Source organism: Mycetomoellerius zeteki, unplaced genomic scaffold (genome assembly GCF_001594055.1).
Source record: "Mycetomoellerius zeteki isolate Tzet28-1 unplaced genomic scaffold, Tzet1.0 scaffold316, whole genome shotgun sequence".
Lineage (NCBI taxonomy): Eukaryota > Metazoa > Arthropoda > Insecta > Hymenoptera > Formicidae > Mycetomoellerius > Mycetomoellerius zeteki.
In genome coordinates, this window is record NW_017257301.1 from 81,995 (window position 1) to 97,790 (window position 15,796).

Genomic DNA, 15,796 nt, shown 5'->3' on the forward strand with positions numbered 1-15,796 from the left:
ATCTGATGTCGTTTTTTTTTTTAAGATTGCACTGAATTTAATTCTCCGTCTACAATCTCTCTCTCTCTCTCTCTCTCTCTCTCTCTCTCTCTCTCTCTCTCTTTTGGCCAAATTTTTTTTATTCTATTCCCTAAAACTTTTAGAGTGAATCTGAAAGTTTGTACAATGAAAAATCTCTTAAAGATTGAAAATTGAGCTACTCTTTTTCAAGACTGCCTCAATTTTCACTCTTTAGAGTGAGATTTCACTTCAAAGAATTTAAAAAGCAAGCTTTCGAAAAATTCAAAATTCTACATCTCTATATTACTAACAAAATATTTTAAGAGGGAGGAGGATCTGGACACCTCTTTTATTTTGGAAAAATTTGAGAATGAAATTTTGCTTGTATCGAAAGAGACCCAGATTCCAGACGAAAGATTAAGGAGCTCATGATGGTTTAACGACAAACGTAAGATGAGAATTCGATCCGAGCATCGCGCGTCGCGGAGTAGCGTCGGCGACAGTGCTACGTACACATAGTAATACACGTTTTATCCGCGGTATCACGGGGATCTGATTTCTTCCGGATCCCCGATAGATATCTCGAGAACCCCCGACAAATGTCGCTCCGCCGGGAGAAGAAATATACAAGTTCGAGCTAAATCCGGGGTGCCGAGCGAGTGAGCGCGCCGCGAAACGGCGAGGAAACGCATCGCGCGAGACGTCTTTTATTGTACAATGCGAGACGGTGACTTTCGGCGAGAATCTCGCGCTCTCCCTCCGTTGCCATTGACCGATGGCGCTGGCGTGAGAAAAAGTTAAAGGGAAGACCTCTCGGTGTGTACGCCGTTTGGAAGAATATTCTTCAGAGAGAATTCCCCGAATACCTGTGAATTCGAGAGAATTTTTCCGGTCAAGACCTCGCGAGAATTCCCTTTATGCCCGCGCGACGACTGCGTTTCCCGCTGCGAGGGAAACGCCCAATGCGTTTATTCACGCGTCTCGCCGGATCGGTCGGATATTTTACGGAACGAAGATTGGCTCGTGCCGTAAAACGCCTATAGGGTGATTATAGGGAAGATTGACGTGTGCCTTAAGCGCGGGATTGAAGCCGCAACAACACCCGATTGTGCCCTTATACGACAACTCAATTAAATGTGACGTTGAATTGTAAAATACGGGGGAGGAAAAAAAAGGGAAAAGCGCTCGATGCAATTCCATTTAATTGACATGTATGCACTTTGGGGGAGGTGCGACGCCGCTTGTTAACTCGATTAGGCCCTAAATAAACCAGAGATTCTCGAAGGACACCCGGCACTTGAAGGCGTATCGTACGCCGCGTTCATCGAAAAATAGCGCGTGCTGGGAATAATTAATTATAGCTTCGACTATCCGTATTTACCGAGCTCTCTCTCTAACTCTTTCTTCGCTGCGAATATACTGACACATTGCACTTTGAGGGTATCTTCACCCGTTTGGCGCGGTAGATTCATTTGATATCGTTTGCAGTGTTCCAATAAAGGCCTCGTCCCCGATCGCGCCGATAGCCGATCGTAGTGCATTTTCCATTCTTTCTCTCTCTCTTTCTGTTGCTAAGATCACCGAATCACACAGTTCACCATGATTCCTAATGAATCATTCTGCGCTTTCGCAATACATCGTCGAACCACGTAATTGTATTAGCAAATCGATTTGTCGGCCTGACAACTGCCGTCCGGCCTGGCGAGAAATAGCTTGCCGCTCGCGCAGGCACATAGCTGATAGATGGTCGTCTCCTTTTGGCTCTGATGAGCGGACGAGGATCTGCCAGAGTGTTGTTGCTGCTGTTGCTGTTGCTCCCTCGATGAGTGCCCTTGCACCGGGACCGCCGTCTTCAAGCCCTTTATGTAGACAGACTTGGCGTCAAGCCGGATGGCTCCATGAACGCTCTGCAGTTTCAAATCCGTCAGGCAGGAGGCTGAAATCTCGTTCGCCCAGGACTCGATCACCACCCGCTGAGGAGCACTTATCTTCAAGGATCTCGTTGCTGATTCGAGCCTACAGCACAGTAAAACAGTTCGATTTATATGTATCGCACGGAAAAAAAGGATTAGCAATAGGAGTTAATGTATAGCTAGGATAGTTAATTGTAAGATGTGTCTTTAAAATAGGAACAGCTAATGATATTGGACCCCAAGTTAAATTTATTAGCTATTTGCATTTATGTATCGTAGCAACAAATTTTTGCTGCTAAAAATATATCATGAAGTATTTTCCGTAATGTATGTGCATGGATAAGGAATTTAGGTCCGTCTAATATCTTTTTAGCTACTTGTAGTAATAATGCTTTTAATTTCAGCTAATAAAGTTTCATGTCATAGTAAATGTTTTTTATTTGTAATAGCCAAAGCTTAACAATGATACTAAGGCGATAACTCTTACAGTTAAGTAATTCAACTATTAAAATTTAGCTGCTATTGTCAAGTTATTTTTTTCCGTGTGTATGTAGAACTTTCTCCACTTCTCTCGCTTTATATTGTAACGACAAATTTTTTGTCAACGCGAAGACAATTTTTTCTTAATGAAAATGTTGAGGCGCTAGCAATTTCCAAGTTACAAACGATTAAAGCAGGAGGTTTTTCCACAAACATTTTTCCTCCTTTAAGTATCAAGAAGCTTCCAATTCTTCAACTAATTGTTTAAACGGAATTTATGTTAATAGAATTTCAACTTTCAACTTAAATCATAGAGATATACGATGCTAAAGATTGAAAAGTCATAAATGATAATAAATTTGATGTTTTAAAATAGATATTAATTAATTTGTCATAAAAAGACTATGTGTAAGAAACAGAATTTTATATATATATATGTTATTACGTAATCTAATCTTTATATGTAACATCTTTTATATAATACATAAAATGTACAATATGAATTAACACATTGCATAGAATATTCATCGAATTGGGATATTATATTCAAGTAACAATATCATCATTAGACTTCCGAAGCAGTGAACTACATCGTGTGTCGCCATTAGGTTTCGAAACACGATTATTCCCCACGAATTATCACCGATTATCAGTCCACGTGATTAATTGACTTCCATGATTTACGACTTGATGAACATATCGAAGCGATGGCTATTTATCAAAAAAAGATTCGCAGCAATTTATCAAAGAATATTTTGCACGATTTAATTATTATGCAATATGTGAATCAAAGCAGTAGAGATGTAAATGATTGTTTTATTTCAATAACTACAATAATTGGCTCTTTAATAAAAATACTCGTAATTAAAATAAGATATATACGCGATTTAAATATTTAAATGCAAGATTTAAATTTATATAAGTTAGTCAAATGTACAAGTTAATTGATATGACCTAATTATTGGATAAAGTGACAAAAATTTGAAATATTGAGTTTTTAATTATATGTACAGCTTTAAATAAATTCGTCATATTAAATTTTTATAAATGAAATTATTTCGCGTCGTACGTATTATTAAAAGCTTAGTATTTAAAATTTTAGTCATTTCGTCCAATAATTGGGCCATGTCAACTAACTTGTCTACTAATTAGTATATTTATTTTAGGCGCGAGATGATACATGTCTTTTGTATATAATTAATATTTTTGATAGGTAGTTAAAATATATATATATTGTATATGTATACAATATATATATGTGTGTGTGTATATATATATATATATATATACAGGGTGCCCCGTAAAGACTCAAACAACGCTTAAGGGGAAATTCCTAAGATCATTTTGAGACGAAAATTCTAATACATAAAAATGTTGAGGCAATAATAACTTTTGAATTATAATTCGTTAAAGATAGTGTGTAATTCAAAAACTATTATAGCCTCGATATTTTCGTATTAGGATTTTCATCTTAGAATGTTCAAAAGAATCCAGAAATAATAATAGAGGCTATAAAAGTAAAATAGTTTTTTACTTATAAGCATTTAAAGTTAGCTTATAATTCAAAAAATTGTTGTAGCCTCGACATTTCCGTATTAGGATTTACGTCTCAGGAATAATCTCAGGAATCTCCCCTTAAGCGTTGTTCGGGTCTTTACGAGACACCCTGTATATATAGGTATATTTAATCCTAGCTATACACACGGGGGTCCTAGAAACCTCCGTGCAATTTGGTAAATTGAGATTTTTTTCTTGTTTCTGAACTTTTTTTTTCTTTGAACCTATATATCTCAAAGCTCCTTAATTCTATCGACTTTTACATATTAGGGACTTGTTTCTTAATCAATTCTCTATCGATTGAAAAAAAAATTAATTGAAATATGTCCATTTTTACGAAAATTACGGTAACAAATATGGATGGGGTCCCAGGGACCCATGTAGTAGGTATATAAGAGTAGAAAAAAAAGTGTGTAAAGCTAGGGATATATATGTATATATATGCATGAAGAAAATTACGCAACATATTCGCATTAAAATTCAATCAAATAGGCCTGTAAGCATTTAAATTTATTAAAACGTTTTTAATTGTTCGATATTAATCGTTATTTTAACCCTTCATTACTCACATGGAGTGTCCAGGACACTTCAGCCTTATACATACTCGCTAAATGTACAAATGCTATTTATATACATTATATTTGGCTTTAGCCAAAAGTATTATGCACCTATATTTTTTCATTTATCTGAAATTTTTTTATTATTATATTAATTGCTATTTGTTATTAGCATTATATAAAAATTTAAGGGGTTTTTGAAGCAATAATTCACAACTAGTGTCTTAAATTAATTTTTTCGCTAAAAAATTAAATAATGACAGTAAGATATTTAACACTTTAAGCCAAAGTTGTATTTAGCGCAAATTTACAATTTTAAGAAAATTTGCATTTGTCTTTATATATATATAGAATGTATAGAACATTATCAATTTCTATTTAAGTATGAATCATTAAAAAGAACAATGAAAATTGAGATATAACGTTGGAGTATTTATAATTAAAAATATGCCATACGTGTAATTATTAATTATACGTTTAAAAGATCGCAAGTAACATAGGATTGAACAAATGCTAAAGCAAAGCGCGAAATGTACGATAGCCCGTTCGTTAAAAGCACGTAAAATACAATTGAATAATCCGTGTATATTTTTCATACGCGGTAAGTATTTCACGACGTGCGGTTGGTAATACGAACGACGCTCGGCGAACGGCGAGGGGAGGAGGCGCGCTGCGTGGCGTGGTGGTTGACTACGTCATCACTTTGGCATTCGCGCGGCGACCTTGGAAAGGGACGGCAGCGGTACTTGCTGGTACGAGTCGCTCCGTGCGTCGCATAATATTCCATAAAACTTAAACATTTTCTACGAACGAAAATTGATCACTTATGATTTGCGACGTGAACGTATCGAAGCGTCTACTATTCGTCAAAGGTATACATTTTACTATTTCAGGCTCGAAATAAAAACGTGGAAATAATGATGAAATTACGAATTATCACATTGGCGATATTTAGACTAATATTTCGTACTCTTTAATGATCAAATCACGAGTAACAGCATGTCGAGAGTTTCATACATCGTTCTCTATTTTCGGGTCGAAAGAGTGATGCATGAATTTAAATTTATTGAAGCACCGGTCAGCGCGATTAAAAAAAAATCAAAGGAAAGCCGTGATATATCGACTGTTCATTAATCCGGGACTAGACGCTTGATTTTTTTTATGCAAACGTACCTGAAGTGTTTTTACATCTCAATTAAAATCGCTGTTATTAACAACATATTGCATACGATTATTTTACAATTTATTAGTATTTGAGAACACTGTGGATGATTTAATCATAATTTTCTAAAAAAACAGTAAAAAGAAATTAAACAATTAGTAAACAGAATAACAACCTTAAGTGGCTAGTATTTCCAAAAAATAAAAATTTAATTGATATAACGATTTTATATCAATCGCAGATTCGATGGGCATTTAAAGAATAGTTCGTAAAGAATAATTACAAAAAGAAACAAATATATTGAACAATTCATACGAAATAACAATGTGTGAATAATTTAAATAATTAATTCATGTAAAACCCTAGGTGATTATTTCCGGATTAATAATGCATCATATATTCGACGAGATTTACAAGTTCAAAATGTATTGTGCGTTTGCAATATTCCAACTCACGATTTTGTATTTTCAGATACCCCGTTGCGTCTTAATTAGGTGTGAATTCACTCGCGTGACGAGTCGTATCGCGCGGTATCAGTGTGAAGTTGCCGCCTTCGTCCCATCACCCACTAAATGGCTTAGATGGCGGCATGACGTAGAAACGAGCAGGTCAACTTCGAAACTGTAGGATCTAGTGACGCGTTCGCTTGGTAAGTACGCAAATAGAAACGTTCGTAGATAGCGAATAGCTCTCGCATTCTCATTATTCGTTATTTTTCGCAACACAAGCTCGTATACTGGTAATTTTTGAAAACGAAGGAACAACGCAGAAACGAAGCGAGCGCGAAACGGTCGACTCTGAGCTTTATGGCGTCATGACGCGTTCGCTCGGTGAATACGGTCATAAATTCGCAAATGAGACGTACGTAGATAGCGAATAGATCCCGTGTTCTCATTATTCGTTATTTTGCTTAGCTCGAACGCGTATACTGGCAATTTCTGAAAATTCGTGAAACGCGTTTGATCGAGGGCGAAAATCTTCGCGCCAAAACGACGATTTCTTCCAATTCATGCAGAGCGAATATTTATTGTTAACTCGTACTCATGTTTGTTTCGTCGTAATACCGAGACATTAGTCGCCATTCTGAAACACATATGCCGTTTGTCCGTTACAGGTGCAGTAATTTTCCGAATTGAAGCGAAGGGAGCAACAGGTGCAATGTCGCGGTGGCCGCTCGATTTCCGAACATTCTCGTCTCCGCCATTCTAGATTCATGACGATGCTAACTGCGTACCGCATGGAATTCGTAAGACATCGCGATAAAAGGTACGTATGCTATAAATACCGAAAGCGTCGTTTGAAATATCGCGCGATAATAATTAACTTATTTTCGCGAGTCATTGTGAGCGTTCTGACAAAGCAATTATCCTGCTCGCCGAACAATTAAATTATTGGTAAACTTCTTTCTTATAAATCCAATTAATCAAATTCAATCGCTCGGCGAGCAGGCTAGTTGGTTTGTCTATCGGCTTGAACACGGCTGTGTTCAACAGAACGTTTATTTTGCAACTGTTGAAAGTTCTTTTTGCTGATTGAATTATACTTTTAAATTTAGAGAAATAGTCCTATTTTTCGACGAAGAGAATTTCCTATTGTGCTAAATAATTCTGTTAAAAACATAGCCGACCTTCCCAAAAAGCAAAGTACACTGTTAAATCTGTAGTGTCAAATTTAACCTAATGTGAGTCGCCACTGCTCCTACTAAATATGTCGTTATTTTACCAAAATAATAGTTAAATTTGACACTATATCGTGTCAACTATAACATTGTTTTAGTCTAAAATAACGATATGATTGAGTAGGAGCAGTAGCGACTCACGTTAAATTAAAATTGACACTATAGATTTAACAGTATGTAAGAGAAAACAAGAAATTTTATAAATTTTAAAAAAGCTTATTTGTGATCGATATTCTCGTTTGAGTCGACAGTCGCACTTCTCATGTTTAAATTCATAAAAATTCATGCGGTAATTCGCATTTTTTGCACATTTTAATTAGTATTAATTTCGGGAATGTCGTGCAAAGTATCACCTGATTACATAGTACGTCTTTAATTAATTTAAATATTTGGATTAATTTAACTGTGTATTCAGTGACTTGTGTAACCGAAAAATCGAGGAGAAACCTGATAATTTGAGGACAAGAATCAGAGGATTCTGAGAGGAGGAGGAGGCCTGGGAAGGCATCGGGTGACGGTGGAGCAACCCTAAGGTAAGCAATGTTTTTTTTTAGCACTGGTACTCTTTTGGAAATAATCATTTATTCTCGTGAAATAGCTTTGTCATTATATTTCATAGAATTTTTAAGTATCCAATTAATTGATCTGATATATGTATATTCAGATATCAATTAAATTTTTTAATTTATTAAGTTTTACATATAGTAAATCCTATAATAATTAAAAATATTTTTCATGGAAGTTCCATAATTACTTTAATAAATTTCAATTTCAACTAAAACTTTTAGAATAAATCTCACTTTGAAGAATGAAATTTCTTTCTTAAAGATTGAAAATTAAGCCACCCATTTTCGACTCGGCTTAATTTTCACTCTTTAAAGTGAAATTCTACTTCAAAGAGAATTTCTTAAAGAGGAGATAAATTAAAAAAAATTTAATACACGTAATAATAATTTCCTTGTTGACATACTAATTACTTTGAACGCTTGCGTAATAATTTGGATATCTTTTTATGTTTCAGATTAACGTAATTACAGTGCAGTTACAACTCCGCTGTTGCGCATCGTATCTATAAGTCATAAATTATTATATTTTTTATTTTAAATCGAAATAATGGATCTATAAAAATTATATGAGTTGTTTATTACATGTAACGCACTTAGATTTGCGTATTAATCAAATTTGCATTTCATAGATCTGTTGTCTTAAGATGAATGGGTTTAAATAGATTAAAATCAATATTGAATTATGCTGGATAAAATTATCAATTTATTATTAATAATTTATTTTCGATAAGAATGTATTTTTAATCTATTACGACTTCGTAATATAACAAAATAAAATAATAAGTTCTATGTTTAATGTTCTATACACACACACACACGAATGCATTCTTATATCGAAAATAAATTGATAATAATAAATCAACTAAAATACTACAAGTATTCTGCAAAATATGTAAAAATTTTAATTTTTTACTATATTTAAAATCATTTCTTCTTCATCAAAAGTCTGTAAGTTTTTTTATCGAGCTTTAATTGCAAAATATTTCTTATTGTTGCTTTCATTCATACTTGTGAATTTGTTTCATAAATTTTAAATAATCGATGTATCTTAGAATATATTTTTTTAATAAGACATTAAAACATATGTTAAATGAATGCATTCTATAGAAACAAATATGTTTTATAAAATGTATTTATTTATTTAACATATGTTTTGGTGTCTTAAAAAATAAATTGAAGATACATCAATTATTTACAATTTATGAAACAAATTGACAAAGTATGAATAAAAGCAACAATAAGAAATATTTTACAATTAAAACTCGATAAAAAACTTACAACTTTTTATAAAGAAGAAATTATTTCAAATATAGTATATAAAAATATATATAAAAATATATATAAAAATTATAACTTTTACATATTTTGCAGAATACTTTGTAATAAATAAAGATTTTTAAGAATTAAGAATATCAAAAAGATTAGGTACATTAATGATGTTCTCTGAATAATTTTATTAACATTAATTATATTTTCTTATTGATTGTTTAAATAAATGGACAGTATTATAATTAATTAAATTTTTTAGTTAAGTGTTTAAATAATAGTAAGAAATAGTGAAAAGCAAAAAGCCATAATAATTGTAATAAGTATTGATATTTTCGGAGATATAAAATTTTTACGTTTAATTATTTTTTCTTTATGGTGTTCGTATATTGATGATATGTAGTAAACGATGAAATTTGGGAAGATATTTATGTGTGTATATATAGACAATTTTAAATATTTATTAGATGTAACTTTTCTTCTTGTTCTTAAATATCAAGGATATAATATTACGGCCTGCATTGTTCTTGTCGAGAATTAAATATATTATATGCATCGTGCAATATCACACGAAAGCAATAGTCAGAGATACTTCAAATATGTGTTATAAATAAAATAAATAAAAGACAAACGAGAAATATTTGTTAACATGTAATATATTTTAATTGATATTATTATAAAAGTGAGATGATCATTAATTATATCTCTTCTTACATGTATCAACTTTACCTTAATCTTTTATAATCCATCCATATTTTATTGATAATTTAATTTTGTATCACTTGAAAGAAAAATTACATAAAACTTTTTCGGAATTTGTCTAACAATAATGTCTCAGTAATATTAGAATATCTCAGTAATATTAGAATATCTCAGTAATATTAGAATATCTCAGTAATATTAGAATATCTGATTATGAAATAATAAAAAAATTGTAACGTATTGTATAAAAAAATAATTATGATAACGTCTCGATACAATTCAATATAATAACAATCTCAAGAATAGTATATCTCAAGTATATCTCAAGAATAGTATATCTCAAGTATATCTCAAGAATATAAAAATATATTTTCGATATGTGATATAAATTCTCATATGATATATATATATATATAACATCTCGTTAGAATCTCTCACTGAATTCTTTTTGAGAAAAGTGTGGCGGCATTGTCTTTTTAATTCCACGATTTAAAATAAAACACTGATGCGACACAGCGATACAATCATTGCTCGATGAACGACGGCATCGAACTACATCGTATACTTCAATTTCAGTACATTACGTTCCAATAATGACGCGGATTACGCTGTAAATCTCCGTGTGCCCGTAAACCGTCGTATTATATCCAGCAACAGAGTAATATCTGTATTGACTCCCGTGGTCCAAAGTCAAACTCGAGCAATAATCGATTCTCTCTCCGAAGGAGACAGTCCACACGTTCGTTCGTTTCCTTTCGTTCTCCGCGAAGCTGTTCTTTTATCGCTCTACTCTGTTTTATTTCTTCCCACAGTCGCCTCCCCGATCCTCGACTTTTGCTTCCGTCTATCCTTATACCTCTTCAGGAACTCGTACGATCCGCGGTATTTCATATCTGGCGCAAATCCAATCCTATGAATATAATTTTCCGCGCGAGCAAAGTTTTATTGTAATCGTAAATCCGTCTGTAAATTGCCCAGCGCTATCAATAACCGCGGTGCGGCGGTACAACTCCGTTTTGTCCCCCTCCTTGCTATCTTTCCAACATTCCCGTCCTACCGTCACCACCATTCGCAGACTTCGATCTCTCGCCGTAATACACTGAGGTGCTTGGCGAGAGATGAGGATGAAGACGGGAGGGGGGGGGGCAGAAGGGTTAAGGGATTGTACGAGCTTATTCGGGCCGAAGGTGTGATGATTGAAGGTATAGATAGGTGAGAGTTGCCATTTCTGAAACGGCTTCTTCGCGAAGAAATGAAACATCGCTACAATACGTTGTTATTCGGTCGTAAGACCGAATGAGGACGATCGATTGATCTCATTCACTCGACGTCTTTATTATTAGTTTGCTTGCTGATGCACTACTTCCTAAATATAAATACGTTTTATCCTCGACCTATAAATTTCATGTACTTCACGGAATTTTGCAAAAAAAACTGATGATCGATGATCATAATATATCTTACAAATAAACCTACAGAAGTGTCACTCACCGATTTTAATGAAACTTTCGATATTTGTATAATGAAAAATATTTGATACGCGTATTTTTTTTATCGTTTTTTTATCGTAAAGATTCGTTCTGAAGGGTGAAAACTACTCCCTTAAAGGTAAATTTAATATATTAGGTGAAATAAGCTATATTGGGTCGGCCATTTTGAATTTCATACTTTTGACATAAAATTCAGTTTCAGTGACCCCAAAAACCCCCTAACCTATTTTACTTTTTAAAATTTTTAACTTATTTCACCTAATATATTAAATGTATTCCTTACCCTTAAGGGATAGTTTTCACCCTTCAGAGCGAACCTTTGCCGATAAAAAAAATACGTATCAAATATTTTTTATAGTTCTACAAATATGCAAAGTTTCATTAAAATCGGTGAGTAACACTTCCGTAGGTTGTTAGTTTAACACTTGTTAGTTTAACAAATTATTTTTGTAACTGTCCGATTTCAACGATAACACTACTGTTCGATTTGTCTGACTCTATTTATATAGTTACTACTTGCTAGGATATAATTATGTGCACGGAAATTCACATTTGAATTTTGATGAAATTGTTGATACGAATATTAACAATAATCACAAATAATTGCATAATATTTCGAAACAATATCTACAAATTGTTTATTTGTAGTATAATATTAGATAATTATCATTCACAAATAGTTTGTGGGAAAATCTATACACGTCAGGAATTTCTCTCGATTGCATAAAATTAAATATTACATATGCATATATTGTTAAGAGGTATTTGTAATATATTTACTTAAGACCGCGTCCCGATTCTCCTCTGACCAGCGGAGTCTGCACACTTCCTTGAAAAACGGCACCACCATCGCCGGTCACCCTTAACATTTCCGCTCCCACGATAACTTGTTCTCTGTCCGCGGAAAAGAGCACGCCTCCTCTTGGATCAGTTATTCGGAAACCTCTAGACACACAGTCGACGCGATCTTCCCCTGGAAGTAGAATTTAATTGAATATACTCTGATATTTAATCTAAAATATATTAGAAGTTGTACAGAGTGTGAAAAAAACCATTTAGCATTTTTATTTAGCATTTTTACGGTAGATAATACACACCACATTGAGTAAAAAAGCCTTAGTAAACATAGATCGAAAGCTTAATCGTTTCTGAAATATAATCAACTTTGTGTATGTTAGTTTCATAACTGACTTATTGTCTCTTCTACGTGTTGTATATGACATGAAAAGAGAAAAAATTGAGATAAGTAGCACATTGATAGTTTATTTGAGAGAATTACAGGTTTAATTTAGGAATGAGATGATCTCCTACAATGCCTATCTAATCGTAATGATTGATGTCAATTTACTGATTACCGGTGAAATTTTTCACTATAAAGTGTGTATGAAAATTGAATCAGAACATTTAGAATGCGATTTGTAAACACTGAGGTAAATCTTCACGTCACATATTACACGCAGAAGTCAATAAGTCAGTTATGATACTACATACACAATTGTTTATATCTTAGAAACGATTGAGTTTTTTACTTACGTTCACTAAGCTTTTTTACTCAGTATGATGTGTATCTACTATCTATCATATACATGCTGAATAGTTTTTTAACACCCTGCATTTAAAGTGTATTAAAATTAATAATTGTTGAAATTTTGTTTATAAATTATATACATTGGTAAAACGAATAGTACTAACAAGATCTATAGCTAAAAGTGGAAATATTTTTCATTTTTTTTTTGTATTTTAAAGGGGAAGTATTATGCGAAATTCGCAAAATTAATATGTCATATTTTTAATTTCGGTTTTTTAGTATAAAAAGTGCGGAAGTCTTTTTTATTTTTATAAAAAACTATAGAATTATGAAAATTATGAATAGAGAGAGAGAGAGAGAGAGAGAGAGAGAGAGAGAGCGCTATTAGAACTGTTTTTTTTTTTATTAATAGAATGTCATGCTAACTTCGCAAATCCCATTTTTGGGTATCTGTGAAATTAGCACGACATTCTATATTAATATAGTATAAAAATACTAATGACAATTCTAATAGCATTTTCCATAATCCTACAGTTCCTTATAAAAATAAAAAACAGTTACGCATTTTTTAAAATTAGGAAACCAAAATTGAAAAAATTGCAGCTCCGTTTAATAATTGTAGAGTATATAGATTTTTGCTAGTATTAACAAAAAATGTCGCTGGAATTGAGATAAATTATCAGCATGTCACTTTTTATCCTAAATAATTTTGTTTGGATTATCAAAATAATTATATGAAGCGCTCAAACCGATTGTCCAAACCGAATGTCCAAAATTTTACAATATTTCTCATTATTTGAGATTCCTACGTAATTATTTTAATGATCTAACAAAATTATTGTCAGATCTGTATCTAGTTAAATTTTTAAAGATACGTCAGCAAAATAATTATTCCCGTGTGTAAATCAATATAGAATATTTTATGAAACTATATAGCTTCCGTATAGTTTTAAAATAAGACATTTATATAAATTCATTTCTCTCTGAGAAATTAAAATTACTTCTTGACGTCAAATTGTATGAAAAATGCAGGCTGCTGTACGTGATCATCAATATAACTTACCAACTGTTAATCGCGCGAGAAGCCGACCATCGTGAGATCTCGCCGAGGCCGTAAAATTACTCCATGATTCCAGCACTAAGTTTTTGCCCCTCCGAGATCTCAAGCTGGAGGCCACGAGGGCGTCTAACACGGCAGCTTGACCTCTTAGCTCGATTCCCCCAGGCACCACTTTTAGCGAACCGATACCTTCCTGAAAGAAAAGGAAATGACTCAGGACAGAAGGGCGAATCGTCGAAACTTTCTAGGCCGTGGCTATAACGTTCGATAAAAATAGAGCAGAGTCTCGCCACGATTTATTGCACTCTTGTATACCCATTCTATTTTCTCTCAAATTGATAGCTGATTCAGGCTTTCTGTTTCCTATAAATTCTATATTTTGTCAGTCGTTAAAATACAATACTCGATTTCTAACGATCTTTCAACTGATTTTTCGATTTGTCAGGATACGTTCCTGAGAATAAAAATCAAATTTAAATTATAGGCAGAAATTATCGTCAAAATTAAAATAGCAAGCGATACTATAGTTTATCTACATAAAACCGAAACGATCTAAAATGTTTCCTAGTCAGTGTATCGTCGCAGGTAAAGCCAGAATTTATTAAAATCGGACCGCACGCCGGGAAGCCTAGCAATATCGATATCTTCGAGATCGAGTGAGCGCACCGTCGCGCTCGTATCGTAAAATAAAATAATATACTCCATTACTGCGTCGAGTTTTAGCGTGGCGATATTAAGTATCGGTGGCGCTCACCATTATTGCCACTTCAGACGGATGAATTATAAATGCGGCGATGAGCTACGTGCGCGTTACGCGCAGTGATCCATTGTGCCCGTTCGTTTGAAATATCTGCCGTAATATCCGAAACAGTGGCGTAGGCAGAATTTTATTTTAGTTTGGTATCTCTCTTACTCCTCTCTCTTTCATTCTTTGTCTCCCTCTCGTCCATCGACCACCCATGGTGGGGTGTATCGAGCGAAGGAAGGTGGACGGCCACCGGGGTCGGGAGGAAAGGAGATATACACTATAAAGTAGACACATTGCGCGTTTGCATTCATCTCGTAAACTTTAGGTAGTCTTCCACCTGGGACTTATCCCGAGTAGAAAGTGCAATTTGGCGTTTATGAAACCAGTCTTACCGCGTATAATTGCGATTGAACTTTGCCTCTGACGATGCTAAAGAATATACGTCTAGTAAAAAAAATTAAAATGTCTATACTTCTTCCTAAGATAATCTTAGAGTTTACAAAATTAACCAAAGAAATACACACAGGAAAATACATATTGTACGTGAATGATAATTACTTGTTTCAAGTTCTAATTTCAAAAGTTTATATATTTGCAAATCATAAGTTCATTATAAGCATCAAAGGAGGAGTCTCCATAAGGGCCGATTTCGGCACCCTCCAGATTTTGTTCACGTTTGTAAAATCACTTTAATTGAATATAATTGATTTCAAGAAATAGATTTTTTTTTACAAAAAATCTATTTCTTGAGATCAATTATATTCAATTAAAGTGATTTTAGCTTAAACGGAGCGATAGTGTTGCCATAGGAGTCTCCATAAAGCCGGTTTTCGGCCTAAATTTCAATTTCATTTCAAATAATCGGAAACGTTTTATTATTGTAAGAATTATCGAAATCAGGTGATTTTAGCTTAAACGGACGTATTTGACATCTGTTATCTTGTAACTCAATCAAAATTTTAATAAGTTGCTTATTGATTTGATTACTTATTAAACTGAAGTCACTTCTTCGATCAATTTGATAATATTTTTAAAGAGAAAATAAATTCTTGTTTTGAATTCATATTAATAAGAGCTTTTTTTTCTTAA

At 33.3% G+C, this 15,796-nt stretch overlaps 1 protein-coding gene across 4 annotated transcripts in view; it reads right to left on the reverse strand.

Annotated features, from left to right (window-relative positions):
• Positions 1 to 335: 335 nt before the first annotated feature.
• Positions 336 to 15,796, reverse strand: part of Scgdelta (sarcoglycan delta) — a 100,546-nt gene continuing 85,085 nt past the window's right edge. For all 4 annotated transcript variants that reach the window (XM_018451700.1, XM_018451701.1, XM_018451699.1 and 1 more), the window contains 3 exons: positions 13,963 to 14,152; positions 12,152 to 12,344; positions 336 to 2,016 (listed from right to left, as the gene is read on the reverse strand). In XM_018451700.1, the coding sequence (XP_018307202.1) occupies positions 1,659 to 2,016; positions 12,152 to 12,344; positions 13,963 to 14,152 (741 nt within the window). In that variant the 3' untranslated portion in view covers positions 336 to 1,658. The remainder of the gene's footprint in view (positions 2,017 to 12,151; positions 12,345 to 13,962; positions 14,153 to 15,796) is intronic.